The 21358-nt window shown below is 46.9% G+C and overlaps 1 protein-coding gene across 3 annotated transcripts in view; it reads left to right on the plus strand.

The window, feature by feature from the left end:
• Positions 1 to 1872: 1872 nt before the first annotated feature.
• Positions 1873 to 21358, plus strand: part of GDPD2 (glycerophosphodiester phosphodiesterase domain containing 2) — a 55630-nt gene continuing 36144 nt past the window's right edge. Inside the window, exons 1-2 of one of the 3 annotated variants that reach the window (XM_077474349.1) lie at positions 1873 to 1891; positions 14409 to 14529. In XM_077474349.1, the coding sequence (XP_077330475.1) occupies positions 14437 to 14529 (93 nt within the window). In that variant the 5' untranslated portion in view covers positions 1873 to 1891; positions 14409 to 14436. Of the gene's footprint in view, positions 1892 to 1951; positions 2103 to 14172; positions 14530 to 21358 lie in introns of those variants that run through there. The other 2 variants (XM_077474347.1, XM_077474346.1) reach the window with 2 other exon arrangements.

Consider the following 21358-nt stretch of genomic DNA (forward strand, 5'->3'; position numbering starts at 1 on the left):
TTCTCTCTAATCATAGCGCCCCTTGTAGTTATGCCCCCCCTGTTTTCTTGCTAATGAGAGTGTCCCCCTGTTTTCTCTCTAATGACAGTGCCCCCAGTAGTCATGCCCCCTCCACCATTTTCTCTCTAATCATAGTGCCCCCGGTTTTCTCTCTAATTATGGTGCCCCCCTTTTTACTCTCTGCCTCCCCTGCACAGGACGGGGGGGGTGTCACCCGGTGTGCCCTCTCCAGGGTCTCCATAGCAGTGATTGTGGTCCCTGTTAGCTCAGTCACCAACATGGCCACGGACGGGGTACCAGGGGTTGGGGCCCCCTGCGATCAGCCAGCTCAGTGGCCTCAGCCTGTGTGGCAAATGCCTGGTGTGCCCGATGCCCAGACAGTCCAGTCACAATCCTCCTTGCAGTAATGCCCCCCCCCCCCAGTTTTCTCTCTAATCATAGTGCCCCTTGATGTCGCCCCCCCCCCCCACTGTTTTTTCTCTAATCACCGTGCCCTTTGCAGTTATGCCCCCCTATTTTGAACTAATCACCATGTCCCTTGCAGTCATGCCCCCCCATTTTCTTTCTAATCACAAGGCCCCTTACAATCATGCCCCCTCTTTTCTCTTTAATCATAGTACCCCTTGCAGTCGTGCCCCCCCCCCATTTTCTCTAATCAGTGCCCCCTGCAGTCATGCCCCCCATCTTCTTTTTAATCACAATGCCCCTTGCAGTTATTTTCTCCTTTTTCCCTCTAATCATAGTGCCCCTTGCAGTTCCCCCCTTTTGTTTTCTCTAATCACCATGCCCCTTGCAGTCAAGCCCCCCCCCCCCCATTTTGAACTAATCACAGTGCCTCCTGTAGTCATGCCCCTCCCCATTTTCTTTCTAATCACAATGCAGCTTGCAGTCATGCCCCCCCCCCCCCTCTGTTTTCCCTCTAATCATAGTGCCCCTTGCAGTTCCCCCCATTTGTTTTCTCTAATCACCATGCCCCTTGCAGTCAAGCCCCAACCCCCCCCCCCCCCCCCGATTTTTAACTAATCACAGTGCCTCCTGTAGTCATGCCCCTCCCAATTTTCTTTCTAATCACAATGCAGCTTGCAGTCATGCCCCCCCCCACCCCGTTTTCTCTCTAATCATAGTGCTCCTTGCTGTCCCCCCCACCCTGTTTTTTCTCTAATCACTGTGCCCCTTGCAGTTTTGCCCTCCCCCAATTTTGAGCTAATCACAGTGCCCCTTGCAGTCATACCCCCCATTTTTTGATCTAACCACAGTGCCACTTGCAGTCATGCCCCCCCCCCCATTTTCTCTCTAATCAGAGTGCCCCTCCCCCTGTTTTCTCTCTACTGACAGTGCCCCCTGCAGTCATGCCACCCCCCCCCCCCCCCCCACCATTTTCTCTCTAATCATGGTGCTCCCTTCTTACTCTCTGCCTCCCCTGCAGGGGGGGTGTGCCCTCTCCAGGGTCTCCATACCAATAATTGCGGTCTCTGTTAGCCTGGTCCGGACTGCGGTCACCAACATGGCCACGGACCGGGGGTTGGGGACCCCTGCGATTAGCCGGCTCGGTGGCCCCGGGCCATGTGGCAAATGCCTGGTGTGCCCGATGCCCAGACAGTCCAGGCCTGGGTGGGAAAATCCCAGCCCTTCCCCCACCCCCTCCAGACCTGACCAGTGTGCTGATCATTCTTTCATCACCAGTAACATTTTTATTTTCCTGATTTCATTTCTCTGACTTGTTCCCAGAGATCGTCATACAAAATGTTACAAAGTTTCCGGATGAACCAACATCCTCTATGATGACTAACCAGGTGACCGCCTGCACGTCCCTCAAGCGACCACCGGGGGGCGCCCGAAAACACGTGTCTGATGGATGGATGGATGGGGAGAGCAGAGGGGGAAGGGGCAGGTAAGGGCAGGGAAGGGGGAGGACGGGGACACAGGCAGCTCATGGCATGATTGTGGGGGGAAAGGGGGAGGGTGCCCAGGTGAGGGAGGAGCTCCATGTGATGGGGGTGGAGGATTTTTTGGGATCTGGAAGATGCTGGAGACTCAGAGGAGATGTGAGCAGCAAGGAAGACAAAAGTCTCTGAGGTGGCTGAAGGATCTGACTTCTGAAGGTAAGGACTCAACTTTGCTTTTACTTTTTTATGGATGGGGGACTGCTGCCTGTCACCCCATTGGTGGTGGTGGTGGTCACTCCTCTCTATTGGCCCTGATCACTGAGAAAGAAAGTGATGGGGATTCAAAATATTACAGGTGTCACCAGGACAGGAAGAGAGAGGAAATTGTCCAGTGGGGACACCTGCACTGGGGGCTCATTCACATTTCCAGTGGGGGGGGGGTAATGATAGGTCAGCCGCAGTTTTACCAAACAATGCCCCCCCCCCCCCCCCCATTTAACCTAAGGTCTGGTTCACACCTATGCGTGTTTGGTGCAGAAACGCACTGCAGTCCATTTAATACAATTTCCTATGAGACATGTTCACATCTGTGCGTTTTGTTTTTTTCGCGTTTTTGGAAAGGGTCGGGGACATTTTTTTTTAAACTTCTTTTTTTTTTTTAAACCCCAGGTTCTCACTTGTGCGTTTGTGTGTCGCACAGGAATAGCGCTGCGTTCCTGTACACATCTTACAATATGTCTGTACCATGCGATTTGAGCTCATATAACATCCGCAGCCCCTGAAGTGTGAATACCCATGCAATGCGATTCTGGCAATTGCACTGCGTCTTGTAATCTGTTTGGGGGATATCGTTGATCTAACATTGACGCCTGCAGCAGATCACATGGACCCCCCCTCCCGTGTTATGGCAGTGCGGGGCGGGAAATGCATTGGATTCGCTACGTTTCCTCTCATCACGTCTAAGTCGCACCTTATTGTCTGCAATGGAATCGGTCAAATCGGTACACCAGTTTCGAAAAAAAGGAGTTCTTGTTCTAATTTTTTCAAGTTCAGGTGCGACTTGCATAGACACCTGTGCATGAAGTCGCTCTGATGTCTTCTGAAGTTGCACTGACAGGCGGCTTATAAATCGTACGATTTCAAAGCCGCATTTGGTGTGTTATATACAATCAACATCTCAACCCCTCCAATACCGGCCACTGTCTCCCCCTTCCTGCTCCCCTCAATACCGGGCACTACCCCCAATACCGGTCACTCTGCCCCTTCCTGCCCCCAATACTGGGCACTACCCCCAATACCGGACACTACCCCCAATACCGGACACTACCCCCAATACTGGGCACTACCTCCAATACCGGCCACTGTTTCCCCCTTCCTGATCCCCCCTCAATACCGGTCACTGGGCACTGCCCCCAATACCGGACACTACCCCCAATACCGGCCACTTCCCCCAATACTGGCCACTCTCCCTCTTCTTGCCCCCCAATACCGGACACTACCCCCAATACCGGCCACTGTCTCCCCCTTCCTGACCCCCCCCCCAATACTGGGAACTACCCCCACTGTCCCTCCCTTCCTGCCCCCCAATACTGGCCACTGTCTCCCCCTTCCTGCCCCCCAATACTGGCCACTTTCTCCCCCTTCCCATCCCCCCCAATACCGGCCACTGTCTCCCCCATCCTGCCCCCCAATACCAGGCACTACCCCCCAATACTGCCACTTTCTCCCCCTTTCTGTCCCCCCAATAATGGCCACTGTCTCCCCCTTCCTGCCCCCCAATACTGGGCACTACCCCAATACTGCCACTGTCTCCCCCTTCCTGCCCCCCAATACCGGCTGCTGTCTTCCCCTTCCTGCCCCCAATACTGGGCACTGTCCATCAATGCCGGGCATTGTCTCCCCCTTCTTGCCCCCCCCAATACCGGACACTACCCCCAATACCGGCCACTTCCCCCCCCCCCCCTTCCTGTCTCCCCCAATACTGGCCACTCTCCCCCTTCTTGCCCCCCAATACCGGACACTACCCCAATACTGGGCACTACCTCCAATACCGGCCACTGTCTCCCCCTTCCTGACCCCCTCAATACTGAGCACTACCCCCCAATACCGGTCACTGGGCACTGCCCCCAATACCGGACACTACCCCCAATGCCGGCCACTTTCCCCCTTCCTGTCTCCCCCAATACTGGCCACTCTCCCTCTTCTTGCCCCCCAATACCGGACACTACCCCCACTGTCCCTCCCTTCCTGCCCCCCAATACTGGCCACTGTCTCCCCCTTCCTGCCCCCCAATACTGGCCACTGTCTCCCCCTTCCCATCCCCCCAATACCGGCCACTGTCTCCCTCTTCCTGCCCCCCAATACCAGGCACTACCCCCCAATACTGCCACTTTCTCCCCCTTTCTGTCCCCCCCAATAACGGCCACTGTCTCCCCCTTCCTGCCCCCCAATACTGGGCACTACCCCCAATACTGCCACTGTCTCCCCCTTCCTGCCCCCCAATACCGGCTGCTGTCTTCCCCTTCCTGCCCCCAATACTGGGCACTGTCCAATGCGGGGCATTTTCTCCCCCTTCTTGCCCCCCTCAATACCGGGCACTACCCCCTAATACCGGCCACTGTCTTCCCCCTTCCTGCCCCCCAATACCGGTTACTGTCTCCCCCTTCCTGCGACCCAATACTGGGCACTGCCCCCCCAATACCGGGCACTGTCTCCCCCTTCCTGTCCCCACCAATACCAGGCACTGTCTCCCCCTTCTTGCCCCCCAATTCTGGGCACTGTCTCCCCCTTCCTGTCCTTCCCAATACCGGGCACTGTCTCCCCCTTCCTGTCCTTCCCAATACCGGGCACTGTCTCCCCCTTCCTGTTCTTCCCAATACCGGGCACTGTCTCCCCCTTTCTGCCCCCCCCAATACCGGGCACTGTCTCCCCCTTTCTGCCCCCCAATAGTATACTGGGCACTCTCTTCCCCCCCCCCCCCCCAAAACCGGGCACTGTCAAAATGTGAAAAATAACTATTACTATTTTTTTTTTTTTTTTTTTTACACATTATGATTGCTTTTAGCAGTGAATTTCATTGGTATAAACAACCATTTTCACTGAATGAAAATTCAGTGAGTATTGCTGTGATCTCAACTGATCACCTGGTACAGATGGGCTGTGATTGGCCCTGTACCATGTGATTACTGTGACAACACAAGTGTACACAATGAATGGCATTAAAGGAAGCCGTCCATTATTTACAATTGTCATGTGATCTGCTGTGATTGGTCACATGGTAATGGTAGCAGGCCTGTACAGTGAGCTGTCATGGACTGTGTCCGGTGACAGATTGCGGCCATGCGTGAGGATGTCATATTGCGTCCACCAGGAAAAATAAAAAAAAATCCCCCAAGTCGTCATTTTGCAGGCCGGGTTAACTTGTTTTCACACTTCTTTCCATCCTTTGTTACATCTCAGTGCTTCTGATCTCCTGCAGCCTCTTTGCAGCTACTTCCTGTCTCCATCCACTCCGGTGAAGGCATTTCTCAGGGCGGGTTTCCTGATGGTGACACCAGAAGACCGTGCCTGTGTGATGGTGCTGAGACGGTCACTTGTAGTCTCCATAGGAAGCCCATGTGACGGGTGACAACGCAGGAGCACAAATAGGAGACGGGGACAGAGCATTGTCACCCTGTTGGAATCAAACAGGAATTAATATTATACATCTACACAGCTGTTTGTACAGCCGAACTCAGCCATATTGACACCATGCAGTCCCACGTGTTTAAAAGGAAGGAATGTCTTTGAAGTTCAGTACATTCCAGGTGGGCTGAATAGAACTCATTCTGCTATCCAGATTGTGTCTTTGTGTCACATTCCTTCCTTTTAAACATGTGGGACTGCATTGTGTCAGTATGGCTGAGTTCGGCTGTACAAACAGCTGTGTAGATGTATAATATTAATTCCTGTTTGATTCCAACACACCCTGTAACAGGAAGTGACCTTCATGGCGGGATCACCGGGGGTTATTATAATGACACCTGAAAATTGTTCACAATGGCTGTTGTAATTACATGTTATGCCCACATGTGATGCTGCTCTTGATCAAAATAATTGAAATCTAATTTAATGAAAAGGAGGCGGAGCCAGGGACAGTCAGTCTGGGGAGGAAAGAGCCAGATGATGCTGGGCGTCCTCCAGCCAGGAAATGAGGTGGGGCTCTGTCTGACTTGCTGCGGCTTCTAATGCACACGGTGAGAAGCTCACCGTGTGCAGTGATATTGAAGGAAGCCATTTCAGGAGAGGAGCCGGTACAGCCTTGCAAGACAGGAGGGCGCGCCAGAGGTCAGATTTGAGGACAAGGATGAATCATTATGAAGGTGATGAATTCAGTTTTCTGGGGTGACGAAGCTCGTTGCTGGAACATCCCCCAATCCCCCCCCCTCCTCTGGCTGAATGGCTGGTATGAAAATTTAACCCGCGGTGATGGGCCTCGCCTGTACATTGGCTCCGGTGACGAGCCCCTACCTGCCTTGCCCTGGGCACATCTCGGCATTCCTCACACCGGGTATCAGAGCTCCAGATAGGACGCACCCTCAGTTCCACCTCTGTCTAAAGGATGAACATCAGCCGAATTGGAGGGCTTTATTTAAACAATTTTTTTCGGAGAAATTAGGAAATTTTGGTAAAATTCTTTGGAGTCAGCGGGCAACCCGAACCAAAGGCGATTAACGCTGCCTAGGACTATAGATGTCTCCCGAGGGCTACAGGGGTGCTCCTTCCACCAATCATGGACCTGGTCCTCTGCTAAAAAAATGTCCCCTTCATCTTGGGGGGAGAGAAGAATAAAACAAAAGATCTGATGTGACTGTAACACTCAACATATAAAATAACAAAATATGTCATGTCATATACAAAAACAAATAATATAAAACAATACAATAAAAAAACTCTATCTATATGAGAGAGAGAGTTTTTTTTTTTTTCATCTTATGTTATACTATGTATTTTTATTATTTTGTTTACATATTTTATATGATCTATTTTTTTATTGTATTGTTTTATATTATTTGTTTTGGTATATGAAAACATATTTTATTTTTCACACAGTAATATATCTATATAACATAATATATCTATCTATATGTTCTCTTATAAAATAATATAAAACAATACAATAGAAACAAAAATAAATCATATAAAATATGTAACATTCTAATAAAAAATCATGTCTATATTATATATTTCATGTTTTATTAGTTTACATGACATTTTATTTTGAAGGTGTGAACTGTGAGGAGATGCTAAGGTGCCATTGTATGTGGGTGAGAGAAAGGGCTAAAGGCCACCAATCCTCTTTAGCTGTGGTCTCCAAACTGCAGCCCCGGGGGGCTGGATGTGGCCCTTTGCTTGAATTTATCTGGCCCTTGGGACACTTTTTTTTTTTTTTTTTCTCACCAACTGCCACCAATGAATGATGGAGAACCATTCCCCTGACTGACACCATCAATGGGGCACTGTTCTTCTCCAATGATGTGCCAGGACATTTTCATTTTCTACTTCCACTGGGCACAGTCCGGCCTGAAGGACTGTAAGCTGGCCCTTTGCTTAGAAAGTTTGGAGACCCCTTCTCTTTAGGGATGGTTGCTCCAGTTTGTGCTGAGGGACACCTGTAACCCACCCCCGTTATCCTTTCTTCTCAAAATGTGCATCTCACTGTCCTCGAAGAAATTTCCCCTTTTTTTTTTTTTTTCTTTTTTTTTTTCCCGACCTATAGATTTCACCCTCCTATGTTGGGCCATCTGTTTGTTGAGCGGTTGCTTTATCTCCCCAATGTACAGGTCTTTGTATTCCTCTCTACAACACACTGCATATGCCAAATCACCTCCCTTGTGATCAGGTGATAACTCTTTTGGATGTCCACGTTTCTGTCTTGGCATAGTTCTGGTTTAGGGTTGAAAAAATAATTGTTGGCTGTCCCATTGCCTAAGTAATTGAGGACCTTCACTGATCTATTGTTGAGTAAACATCTGCTTTCCATCAGAGAATCTTTCCTAGACCTGACTGGTATTAGTTGGTCACATTTTAGCTGGACGTGTTCTGTAATGTTAAAGACACTTTAGTTTGTCCTCCAAGCCACTTCTTAAGTTCTGATGAGTTTCTGGAGCCATCTTGCTCTTGGACAATCAACATCTGCATCGAAACATACCATGGTGATTGGATGAAGGGGCTGGTGCTACCTGTGTGGGTATAAATGTTGTAGGGTCCTTCTGACACCCAATCGGCTGTATGCAAGGCATCACTTAAAGTTCTGATTGGGAAAGTGATGTCAGCTTCAGCTTTAGACCTTTTGACATCAGGGCATACAAGGTAATTGGACACGGAGGCTTCCAGACTTCTGGAGCTGGGAGCCATCTCCACCTGAGGCTGCCAGAGTCTTAAACATGGAAGGTCAGGATGGTGTAATCTTTGCAGAAGGTCATTCTAGTGTAATGTACATTCTTGTGACGCTCACCTTTCATGGAGGAACGTTCCCGGGGGCGCTCGCCTTTCATGGAGGAACGTTCCCGGGGGCGCTCGCCTTTCATGGAGGAACGTTCCCGGGGGCGCTCGCCTTTCATGGAGGAACGTTCCCGGGGGCGCTCGCCTTTCATGGAGGAACGTTCCCGGGGGCGCTCGCCTTTCATGGAGGAACGTTCCCGGGGGCGCTCGCCTTTCATGGAGGAACGTTCCCGGGGGCGCTCGCCTTTCATGGAGGAACGTTCCCGGGGGCGCATAGCTTTCTCGCGGAGGAACCTTCCCGGGGGCGCTCAGCTTTCAGTGACAGCCAATCACAGCGGTCACAAGATCATAAACCCCGCCCTCTGCCCGCGTTTCTAGAATTGTGGCAGGACGCGTTTGCAATGCCATTACTTCTTAATGGCACTCCAATCGCACCTTTTTTATTGATGAACCTTCCCGCAGCGCTCACCTTTTTATGAAGGAACATTCCATGTAGCGCTCACCTTTTTATGGAGGAACGATCCTGGGGTGCTCACCTTTTTTATGGAGGAACGATCCTGGAGCGCTAACCTTTCCTCCATACAAGATGAGCACCCCAGGAACATTCCTCCATAAAAAATCCTGAGAGCGAATGCGGCTGCCACATCCAAGCTCAGGTCCGCTTCAATATGCGACATTCGTGTTCCCGGGTTCAGATGCATTGTATCCTTTTTTGTTATCAGTCGCCTCATTGGCCGTAAACTGAAACCAATGTGACAGCAATGGGAGAAATGTCATCAAACGGTTAAATCTTTTCATTGAGAGAGAGAGAGATCCAATCACAGGTGTCGTTGGGGGCTACAGCGATGACAGACGTCCCCCACCCCCAACATGCCATTCCAGATATTATCACTGAAAACAGCGACTCGTCAATGGGAAGTGTCTGATCTGCTGACATGAACATGTATGCCGGGCGTTTCCCCGTGTCAGATCCTAGTCCTCGCTTATACCCCCAACCCCTGCCCATTTTATATATATATATATATATATATATATATATATATATATATATATATATATATATATACACACACACACACGTGCATATGGAAACATATACAGTATCTGACAAAAGTAAGTACACCCCCCTCAGTCACAGATCTGTGTCCTTACTTATAAATATGGGGGGGGGGGGGGGGGATATATTCTATAAACTTATATACAGTATCTGACAAAGGTAAGTACGCCCCTCAGTGACATTTGTGTAAATCTTTTCTTCTCTCTTTTCATGTGACAACAGTGAAGAAATGACACTTGTCTACAATGTAAAGTAGTGAGTGAACAGCTTGTATAACAGTGTAAATTTGCTGTCCCCTCAAAATAACTCAACACACAGCCATTAATGTCTAAACCACTGGCAACAAAAGTCAGCACACCCCCTAAGTGGAAAATCTCCAAATTGGGCCCCAATTTGCCATTTTCCCTTCCCCCAGTGTCATGTGACTCATTAGTGTTAGAAGGTCTCAGGTGTGAATGGGGAGCAGGTGTGTTAAATTTGGTGTTATCGCTCTCACTCTCTCATACTGGTCACTGGAAGTTCAACTTGGCACCTCATGGCAAAGAACTCTCTGAGGATCTGAAAAAAAAAAGGAAATGTTGCTCTTCATAAAGATGGCCTAGGCCAGGGCGGGTAGCCAAACCTCGGCCCTCCATCTGTTTTTAAACTACAAATCCCATGAGACATTGCGAGACCCTGCCAATCGCAGGCATGACTCCTGGAGGCAGAGGCATGATGGGATTTGTAGTTTCATGACCACAGCTCGTTGCCTACCCCATGCTATAAGAAGAGTGTCGGAGGCGGCACTGGTGGGCACGAATGAGGCGGCACTGGTGGGCACGGATGAGGCGGCACTGGTGGGCACGGATGAGGCGGCACTGGTGGGCACGGATGAGGCGGCACTGGTGGGCACGGATGAGGCGGCACTGGTGGGCACGGATGAGGCGGCACTGAGGGGCACTAAAGGCAGAGGCATAAAGGGAATTGTAGTTTCACGACCACAGTTGGTTGCCTAGGCTATAAGAAGTGTCAGAGGCGGCACCGGTAGGCACGGATGAGGCGGCGCTGCTGGACATGGATGAGGCGGCACTGATGGGCACTGGTAGGTGACACTGCTAAGCAGCACTGATGAGGCACTGGCACCATTGGTGGGCATTGATAAGATGGTACTGATATGCAATGGTGGGCACTGGTAAGGTGGCACTGAAGGGCATTGATTGGCGGCACTGATAGGTGGCACTGATAGCTGGCACGATGGGTGGCAGTGATGGGCACTGGTAGGTGACACTGCTAGGTGGCACTAATGAGGCACTGTTTGGCACTACTGGTGGGCATTGATAGGTGGCACTGATATGCACTGGTGGGCACAGGTGAGGTGTCTGCGTCTCTTCTTTTTTTGGTACTGATGCCCCTTTCACAGAAGCCGGTGATCGGCTTTTTTTTTCTCCTCACACTGTCAGCGTTGGGAGATAAAAAATAAAAAAAATAAAAAAAATGATTACCAATCTTCTGTTTACATCACGTGATCAGCTGTCCTTGGCTGACAGCCGATCACGTGGTAAGGGGCCAGGATTCATTCGGCTATAGCGCGGGCGGGAAGGAAGGATTTAAACAATGGAGAGTAACTACCATGACAATTACTCCAGAAGTGTCCCCCTTGAAGCGCAATACACGCGATTACAGCACACACGCACACACGCGCACACACACACACACACACACACACAATATTTATTATAGATTCCTTTAGTGTCCACAATAGAAACATAAAGAGCAGCACAGAATTGGGCCAAAAACAGAACAATCCAGTACAGAGCACTTTTCATCGGCTCTAGTAGGCCATACATTTACAAAACCAAAAAATCAAACAACCCCCATTTATATGAATGTATGTCAGGATGGAGTTAGTAAATTGCATAGTTTATCACCTTTTTTTCAGGTAACGGGATAAAGACACGGCTTGGATTACCAGCATCAGGAGATTGGAGACGGGGGTTCAAATTTCAATGCCTCCAAATACAGATGACCGTAAAATTGTTGCCGTAGAAAAATAACAAACATGTTATAATGTAAAATATTGTAAGGAAATGACCTTTACCCCTTGCCGACCGGCTGATGCCAATAAAGGGCGGCAAAGTGGTCTGCTCCCGCAAATTGCCATATGGGTACGTCAGTACCTTATTTATTTTTTTCGGTGATAGGCTGCACGGCGTGGAGCCCAATACGCATGGCTGGTGGGCGCAATAGCATGCACGAGAGCAGCAACAGGGACGTGTGTGTGTGTGTGTGTGTGTGTGTGTGTGTGTGTGTGTATAAACAAATCCCTGTTCTGTCCGGAGAGAAGAGACATATTGTTTGTTCCTACTAAGTAGGAACAGCGATATGTCTCTTCCTCTAGTCAGTCCTATCCCCCATACAGTTAGAACACTCTGAGGGAACACATATTTGACCCCTTGATTGCCCCCTAGTGTTATCCCCTTCCCTGCCAGTGACATTTACACAGTAATCTGTGCATTTTATAGTACTGATTGCTGTAAAAATGTCACTGGTCCCAAAAATGTGTCACAATAGTCTGATGCAGAACTACTAAAAATCGCAGATCACTGCCATCACTAGTAAAAAAAATAATAATAAAAATGCCATACGTTTTTCTCCTAGTCTGTAGGCGCTATAACCTTTTCAATATACATTTATTGTGTTTTTTTTTTTTTTTTTTTTTTTTTTACACCAAAAATAAAGGAAATGTGGAAGAATATATATTTGCCCAAAACTGGGGAAGAAATAGTTTTTAAAAAAAAAAAAAACATTTTTGGAGATATTTCTTATAGCAAAAAGAAAAAAAATGTTTTTTTTAAATGTTCGCTCTTTTGTGTTTTTTTTTTTTTTTATAGTGCAAAAAAAAAAAAAACGCAGAGGTGATCAAATACCACCAAAAAAAAGCTCTATTTGTGTGGGAAGAAAAGGGACGTTGATTTTCTTTAGGTACACCGTCACACGACCGCGCAATTGTCAGTTAAAGAGGTGCAGCGATCCTCGGTTTCCCAGCCAGGGGTTGGTGACCCTCGGGAGGGTCCCGGCTGAGCTTTTTGCCAGATAAAATGAAAGGGACAGATGTCAGAGGCCCCTCGGCCTGGGCCTGGAGGGGCATCGCCCCGGGGTTTGCCCTGATTTCTGAGTGGACACTGGGGTGCCAGATCATTTGACTAAGATAACGTGATGGTTTAGCCACGGCTGGGGCCACTGCTGTCGCAAGCTGATAGGTTTCCCCTGATCCCCCACAAAGTGTTGGTTGACTATGTACGTTTGTTAAACTGGAAAACTGAGTGATCTATGTCTTTTACAATTTATCTCTGTATAACCTGCAATCCGTAAATAAAGAATTAAAAAAAAAAAGAGGTGCAGCGACATGCAGCGCAAAAAAAATGGCCTGGTCATTACGCAGCCAAATCTTCCTGTCCGTAATTGGTTAAACAACCCTTAACCCCCGACATGTGCGATTAAAATTACCGTATGAGAAAATGCGGTAGTTACTGAACAATCGAAAAAAACGCATCTGTTATTTAACGCTAAATTCTTTAGAGAATTGAACATTTCACAACTGATTTACCGCATTATTTAACTATGCCGTTATTTAACTCTTAGGCCGCGTACACACGGGCGGATTGTATGGCCTACTTAGTCCGTCATACAATCCGACGAACAGTCCGTCATACTTTCGAATGAACGGACTTGACCACACACGGATGCACAAACAGTCCGTCGAAAGCTTGCGCGATGACGTGTACAGCACGTACGACGGGACTAGAAATAGGAAGTCCAATACACAACAATGCAACCTTCCGCCGTGTAAATCCTTTCTGAGCATGCGCCATTCTTAGTCCGTCGAACTAGCCTACTGACGAGTGGATTGTCCGCTGAAACCAAAGTATGATGGACAATATTACGGAAATTCCGAAATACTTAGTACGCCAGACTGCACGCTGAAAAAGTCCACTGAAGCCCACACACGAGCGGACTGTCCGCTGAAATGTGTTTCGGCGGACTAAGTAGGCCATACAATCCGCCCGTGTGTACGCGGCTTAAGTGAATTGACCCCAAAATGTCCTGCAATTTTATGTATAGAGTCTCTTTATTTTATACATAGAACCAAATTATTGTCTTTTTTATTTTATATAGAATATTCCTTTCTGTTATGTAAATAATTCATTTACTTTATGTATAAAGTTGTTCTGTGTGTGTGTGTGTGTGTGTATATTGACTTCCTTTATTTTATGCATTAATGCATTTTTTTATTTATAGAGTTGCTTCATTTATATGTAGAAATAATTGATATTCTATGAATGACTTTTGCTTGTTGCCGGGGAAGTCTATTGGTAACGAGAAGTTCTGCCTTTATATACATTCTAACTATTCATCAGTCGGTGTTTCCTAGAATGTGATTTGTGATCTCTGAGATGTCGTTCTTCTGGACGTCTATTCTTTGGCTTCTACAGAAGTATTTTCAGCTTGTGCCTGTAAACACAGGTATTTTTCTTGTCTTCTTCAGGTGTACTTTTTGTATTCTTCTTGTGTTCTTCAGGTATTCTTCTTGTGGTATGGTTGCCTTTTCCCTTCAGCAGGCACATATCCTATCCTGACCCCCGATCCAGAAGGACAATGGTTCTGTCCCCCCCCCCCCCCGGGACACACAGACATTGGGTTCCCGCCACGCGTTGTGTCGTGGTTCTTTCTCAGCTTCTCATTGTCACACACAGGAGAGGGTCTTCCTCGTCTATTGTTGCATGTTTTATCTCGGCTCCCTCCCAGTCTGGTTTAACTTGTTCTGGAATATCTTTGCTCTCTACCAGAGAGAACTTGTCCTTCTGCCTTTTGGAGAGGCTCTCAGGGGACTGTGATTGGCTGCCATTGACACCTCGCCTACAAAAGTCACTTTCCACTTTTTATTTTTTTTTCATTGTTTTACTTTGTAGCTGAATTGTGTCATATCTTCTATTTCTTTCCAGGATCCCTGGAGGGAGCACCGGCTAGAGGATGGCCAGGGACACGCTCTGCTCGTCGTGTGCTCAATGCCTGGGGGGCTTACTTAGCTGTTCCTGCAGAAAGGCAAAGAAGACCAACCCGACGGTAAGCTGGGTGCTAACACCAATAATTATTACCATACTTCTCACTGGTAAGCAGGGTGGGTCCTCAGACTCCTCTGTAGGACTTCAGTCTTAGAGATCTGAGATCCAGGGATATAGGGGGGCTTATTATCATAGGAGGAGATTGGTGATGATACTTATACTTCTATTTTGGGGAGAATTTTGTAATTAAATTCTAAAAAAAATAGTTGGAGAGTAATTATTTGTATCATTAAAGCTAAAATTAATCAGAAGAAATGGACCTGATGTGTCCAATGACTTGTGGGTAACATTAGGGAATACTAAGAAAACAATCTCCTAATTTGAGGTTACTGCTAACAGTTTATAATATAAGTACTACCAATATACACCTTGTAGAGGTACTATTGATAAACATCTTACATAGTTACATAGTCAGGTTGAAAAAAGACACAAGTCCATCCAGTTCAACCACAGGGAAAAAAAAATAAAAATATATATATATATATATATATATATATATATATATATATATATATATATATATATATATATATATATATATATATATATATATATATATATATATAATATATATATCTCTATCTATCCTACCAGCCCATATACCCAATTCTATACCCACAGTTGATCCAGAGGAAGGCAAAAAAAAACAGCAGAGCTTGATCCAATTTTATAAAGCAGGGGAAAAAATTCCTTCCTGATCCCCAGAGGCAATCCGATTTTCCCCGGATCAACTTTACCTATAAATGTTAGTACCCAGTTATATTATGTACACTTAGGAAATAATCCAGGCCTTTCTTAAAGCAATCCACTGAGCTGGCCAGAACCACCTCTGCAGGGAGTCTATTCCACATTTTCACAGCTCTTACTGTGAAGAAACCTTTCCGTATTTGGAGATGAAATCTCTTTTCCTCTAGACGTACAGAGTGCCCCCTTGTCCTCTTTGTTGACTGTAAAGTGAATAACTCGACACAGAGTTCCCTATATGGACCCCTTATATATTTGTACATGTTGATCATATTCCCCCTTAATCTCCTCTTATCAAGAGTGTATAAATTCAATTCCTCTAATCTTTCCTCATAGCTGAGCTCCTCCATGCCTCTTATCAGTTTGGTTGCCCTTCTCTGCACTTTCTCCAGTTTCCCGATATCCTTTTTGAGAACTGGTGCCCAGTATAGGTACTACTTATATAAACCTTGTAGAAGTACTACCAATATACACCTTGTATACAGTAAGTACTACCAAAATGCTGCATAGCTTAATGCAGGTTTTTATTGGTGTTCTACATATTACTAATGCATAGTACTGTGGATAAGGAATACTTAGTATATACTCTCAGATATATCACCTCCATCACCGGTCTGTAGATATATATTTTTTTTATATGAATGTTTTTGCTTGTGTGTGTGTGTGTATAATAATGTTTAGTATATATACAATGTTGTGATGTTGATTATATGGGGAGGAGTTGTTGGCAGTAACCTCTAATTGGGGGATTTTAAAGGATTTAGAAGGGGGGGGGGGGGTTGTCCCAGGAGGTGCCCATCCCCCAGGTTTACTATCCATTCATCTTCTGACTGCACAGAACCAGCAGTCTCTCTCTCTCTCTCTCTCTCTCTCTCTCTCTCTCTCTCTCTCTCTCTCTCGATCTCTCTCGATCTCTCTCGATCTCTCTCGATCTCTCTCGATCTCTCTCGATCTCTCTCGATCTCTCGATCTCTCTCGATCTCTCTCGATCTCTCTCGATCTCTCTCGATCTCTCTCGATCTCTCTCGATCTCTCGATCTCTCTCGATCTCTCGATCTCTCTCGATCTCTCGATCTCTCTCGATCTCTCGATCTCTCTCGATCTCTCGATCTCTCTCGATCTCTCTGTCTCTCTCGTTCTGTCTGTCTCTCGAGATCTCTCTCTCTCTCGACATTTTTACTAATTCTCCAGATTTTCCTTTATGGTGGAAGACTCCATTCCTTTTAGATTTTTTTTTTTTTTTTTTTTCCTGTAGTATGTTTGCAGTCTCTGACAGTCTCCTGTACTACAGGGCATCCAGAAAGTACTCACAGTACTTCACTTTTTCCATATTTTCTTACGTTACAGCCTTGTTCCAAAATAGAATAAATTCATTATTTTTCTCAAAATTCTACAAACAATCCCCCATAATCACAACGTGAGAGATGTTTGTTTGAAATCTAATTTTATTTGAAAATTAAAAAAAAAAAAAGGAAAAAATCCCATGTACATAGGTATGACAGGCTCCTCCCATGCACATAGGTATCACAGCCTTTGCTCGATACTTTGGTGAAGCTCCTTTGGCACCAATTAAAGCCTCCAGTCTTGCTAAAAGCTTGGCACTCCTATTTTTGGACAGTTTCTCCCATTCTTCTTTGTAGGACCTCTCAAGCTCCATCAGGTTGGATGGGGAGTGTCGGTGATACCTATGTACGTGGGAGGAGGCTGTGATGCCTATGTACGTGGGAGGAGGCTGTGATACCTATGTACGTGGGAGGAGCCTGTGATGCCTATGTATTATTTGTAAAAAAAAATTCAAAGGTTTCAAACAATCTTCTCTCACGTTGTCATTATGGGGGATGTTTGTAGAATTTTAGAAGAAAATAATAAATTGAATCCATTTTGGAATAAGGCTGTAACATAACAAAATGTGGAAGAAGTGAAGTGCTGTGAGTACTTTCCAGACGCTCTGTATGTCTGCAGTCTGACAGTTCTCTGTTGCATTACACAAACTGAACACATGTGTTATTTTTGGTGTTTCTGGGGCCCCTTAGTGGTGGCTCCTTGTACTACAAGTCGAGAAATTCTTTAAAGTGGAGAGCCGCTCGGTTTTGTGTTTTATTAAAAGTCGGCAGCTACAAAATGTGTATAACCCAATAAACGGACACTCACCGGTCCCGCCTGAATCCTCGCTTCTCTCCCTCGTCTCTCTCTCCAGCATTACAAGCATGGGCACCCGGTTATGACAGCTTGTGGCTTTACAGCCGGGTGCACACTGAGCATGTGCGAGTCGCACTGCACCTCCTCAATGGTCAGGCAATATTCTGGGACCTGTGACATGTCCCAGAAGATTGCAGGGATGGAGAGGGTGAGGAGACCTTCTGCTCGAGTCGCCTAGAAAGCCAGAGTGAAAGTGGGTACCTGTCACAACTAGGTACCCCCTCAACAAAAAAATGGCATGCTGGATGTGGCATGTTGGGGGTGAGGTGAAGGAATGCTTAAAGCGGAACTTACCCTTTTAGGTGGAGCTACGCTTTTAAGATGGCACTCAATTGAGAATGGTTTATGTTCCAATTTCCAGGGAAGGTTCTACGATCTGATGAACTCACAATTGGTTGTATTGGTGGAACCAGTAATGGAGATTTATAGAAATTGGGGAAAGTTCCAGATCAGAGGAGAGCAGTGACAGGTGGGGGAGGAGGACATGCGATGTGAATGTATAAAACCCTCTTTGTTACATAGTAAGGTTGAATAAAGACATCAGTCCATCCAGTTCAACCTGAGTGAGTGTCTACAATTGTCCCTATCCCTGTACATTGCACACTCACATCGGTCCCTACCCTCAAGGAGCCCACAATCCAAGGTCCCCATTCATATACTGGGGCCAATTTTGGACTGAAGCCAATTAACCTACCTGCATGTCTTTGGAGTGTGGGAGGAAACCGGAGTACCTGGAGGAAACCCACGCAGGCACAGGGAGAACATGCAAACTCCAGGCAGGTAGTGTCGTGGTTGGGATTTGAATCAGCGACCCTTTTTACTGCTAGGTGAGAGTGCTAACCACTACACCACTGTGCTGCCCAACTGTTGTTACTTTATAACAAATGTAAAAGTTCGAAAGAAATCCCTCTGGGCTGAGCGACCTTCATTCCCCCTCCATATGTTCCTCCATCGGTGCACACGGCTATAATCACGGTCAGAACAGACGACTGAACTCTCTCTCCCTCTGTCTCAGAGGATCCAGTGGAGAGTTGCACAGGAAGTGTCACCTGTTTTATTGTTTCTGTTTTCTGTCAGTCCTCCAACAGGATGGACCGATTATATCTTATTGCCGCCATCAGTCATTAATGTCTAAATCGCTGGCAACAAAAGTCAGTACACCCCTAAGTAAAAATCTCCAAATTGGGCCCAGAGTGTCAATATTTTGTGTGGCCACCATTATTTTCCAGCACTGCCTTAACCCTCTTGGGCATGGAGGTCACCAGAGCTTCACAGGTTGTCACTGAGGTCCTCTTTCTCCTCCTCCATAACAACATCACGGAGTTGGTGGATGTTGGAGACCTTGCACTCCTCCACCTTCCGTTTGAGGATGTCCCACAGATGATCAATAGGGTTTAGGTGTGGAAACATGCTTGGATAGTCCATCACCTTTACCCTCTGCTTCTTTAGCAAGGCAGTGGTGGTCTTGGAGGTGTGTTTGGGGTGGTTATCATGTTGGAATACTGCCCTGCGGCCCAGTCTCTGAAGGGAGGGGATCATGCTCTGCTTTAGTATGTCACAGTACATGTTGACATTCATGGTCCCCTCAATGATCTGTAGCCCCCCAGTGCCGGCAGCACTCATGCAGCCCCAGACCATGACGCTCCCACCACCATGCTTGACTGTAGACAAAACACACTTGTCTTTGTCCTCCTCACCTGGTTGCCCCCACACACACTTGTCACCATCTGACCCAAATACGTTTTATCTTGGTCTCATCAGACCACAGGACATGGTTCCAGTAATCCATGTCTTTAGTCTGCTTGTCTTCAGCAAACTGTTTGTGGTCTTTCTGTGCATCATCTTTAGAAGGCTTCCTTCTGGGATGACAGCCATGCAGACCAATTTGATGCAGTGTGCGGCGTATGGTCTGAGCACTGACAGGCTGACCCCCCACCCCTACAACCTCTGCAGGAATGCTGGCAGCACTCATACGTCTATTTCCCAAAGACACCCTCTGGATATGACGCTGAGCACGTGACCTCAACTTCTTTGGTCAGCCATGAAGATATCTTCTGTGGGGGTGCTTGTGTGTTTGTGCCAGGAGAGCGTCTATCACGTACACCCAAAAAAGGATTACCATTATCAAATCTCGTAGCGGTCACCAGTGGGAGAACCCGCCCCCATACTGCTCCTCCTCTGTGATACATTGTATCCGATTTCTCCTCACTGTGCAAATGAACAAAAAAAGCTAGAATAGTCAGATTGGGGATTGATAAAGATCAGTGTTAGGGTTAGCATTAGGTCAATGTTAGTGTTAGGGCCGATGTTGCAGTTAGTTTCAGTGCTGTTGTGGTCAATGCTGATGTTGAAGTCAGTGTTTAGGATAGGGTCAGGGTCAATGTGAGTGTTGGGAGTCATTGTTTTGGTATCCGTGTTAGGGGCAAATTGGAGCATGCTCTGCTGGGGTTTTTTTTCGCCTTCCTCTGGATCAATTGTGGGCATAAAATTTGGTATTTGGATTGTACGATTATTTTTTATTTTATTTATTTGTTTTTAAGGTTGAACTGGATGGACTTATGTCTTTTTTTCAACCTGACTAACTATGTAACTATATGTAATGTTTGTGTCCCTGTCATCATTGGGGTCAGTGCCAAAGTTTGGGTGAGTATCAATGTCAGTGTTGATGATCAGGTCAGTGTTGGGGTCTCTACCATTGTTTGGGTCAGTGTTGAGGTCAGTGCCATCATTAGGATCAGGATCACTACCATCATTTGGGGTCAGTGATGATGTTATGGCTAAGGGTCACTGTTGGGGTCAGTGTTGATGTTGGCATCATATTGTTTACAATAGGCTCAGTGTTTGGGTCACTGCCATCATTGGGGTCAGAGCTGATGTTGGGGTAGCTTGGTGTCAATGTTTGGGTGAGTGTCGTTGTTGGGGTGAGTATTGATGTCATTGTGGAGGATCAGGTCAGTGTTGGGGTTTCTACCATCGTTGGGGTCAGTGTCATTGTTGGTATCCCTGTTAGGTTCAATGTTTGGGTCACTGCCACCCTTGGGGTCAGGGTTAGGGTCATTGCCAGTGTTGGGGTCATTGTTGGTATCTGTGTTTGGGTCACTGCCATCATTGGGGTCAGTGCCAATGTTTCGGTGAGTATCGATGTCAGTGTTGATGATCGGGTCAGTGTTAGGGTCTCTACCATTGTTTGGGACAGTGCTGAGATCAGTGCCATCATTAGGATCAGGGTTGGGGTCACTGCCATCATTGGGGTCAGTGCCGATGTTACGGATAGGTTCACTGTTGGGGTCAGTGTAAGGGTCAGCATTGATGTTGGCATCAGTGTTTACAATAGGGTCAGTGTTTTGGTCACTGCCATCATTGGGGTCAGGGCTGATGTTGGGGGCAGCTTGGTGTCAATGTTTAGGTCAGTGTCGTTGTTGGGGTGAGCATTGATTTCGTTGTGGAGGATCAGGTTAGTGTTGGGGTTACTACTATTATTGGGGTAAGTGTCATTGTTGGTATCTGTGTTAGGGTCAATGTTGGGGTCAGTGCCAATGTTTGGGTGAGTATCAATGTCAGTGTTGATGATTGGGTCAGTGTTGGGGTCTCTACTATCGTTTGGGTCAGGGTTGGTGTCAGTGTCGAGGTCACTGCCATCATTGGGGTCAGTGCCGATGTTATGGATAGATTCACTGTTGGGGTCAGTGTTGATGTTGGCATCAGTGTTTTACAATAGGGTCAGTGTTTGGGTCACTGCATCACTGGGGCCAGGGTTGATGTTGGGGGTAGCTTGGTGTCAATGTTTGGGTTAGTGTCATTGTAGGGGATCAGGTCAATGTTAGAGTTACTACCATTGTTAGGGTAAATGTCATTGTCGGTGTCAGTGTCATTGTTGGCGTCGGTGT

Source organism: Lithobates pipiens, unplaced genomic scaffold, assembly GCF_037356315.1.
Source record: "Lithobates pipiens isolate NorthernLeopardFrog02 unplaced genomic scaffold, aLitPip1_a1.2 Scaffold_1, whole genome shotgun sequence".
NCBI lineage: Eukaryota > Metazoa > Chordata > Amphibia > Anura > Ranidae > Lithobates > Lithobates pipiens.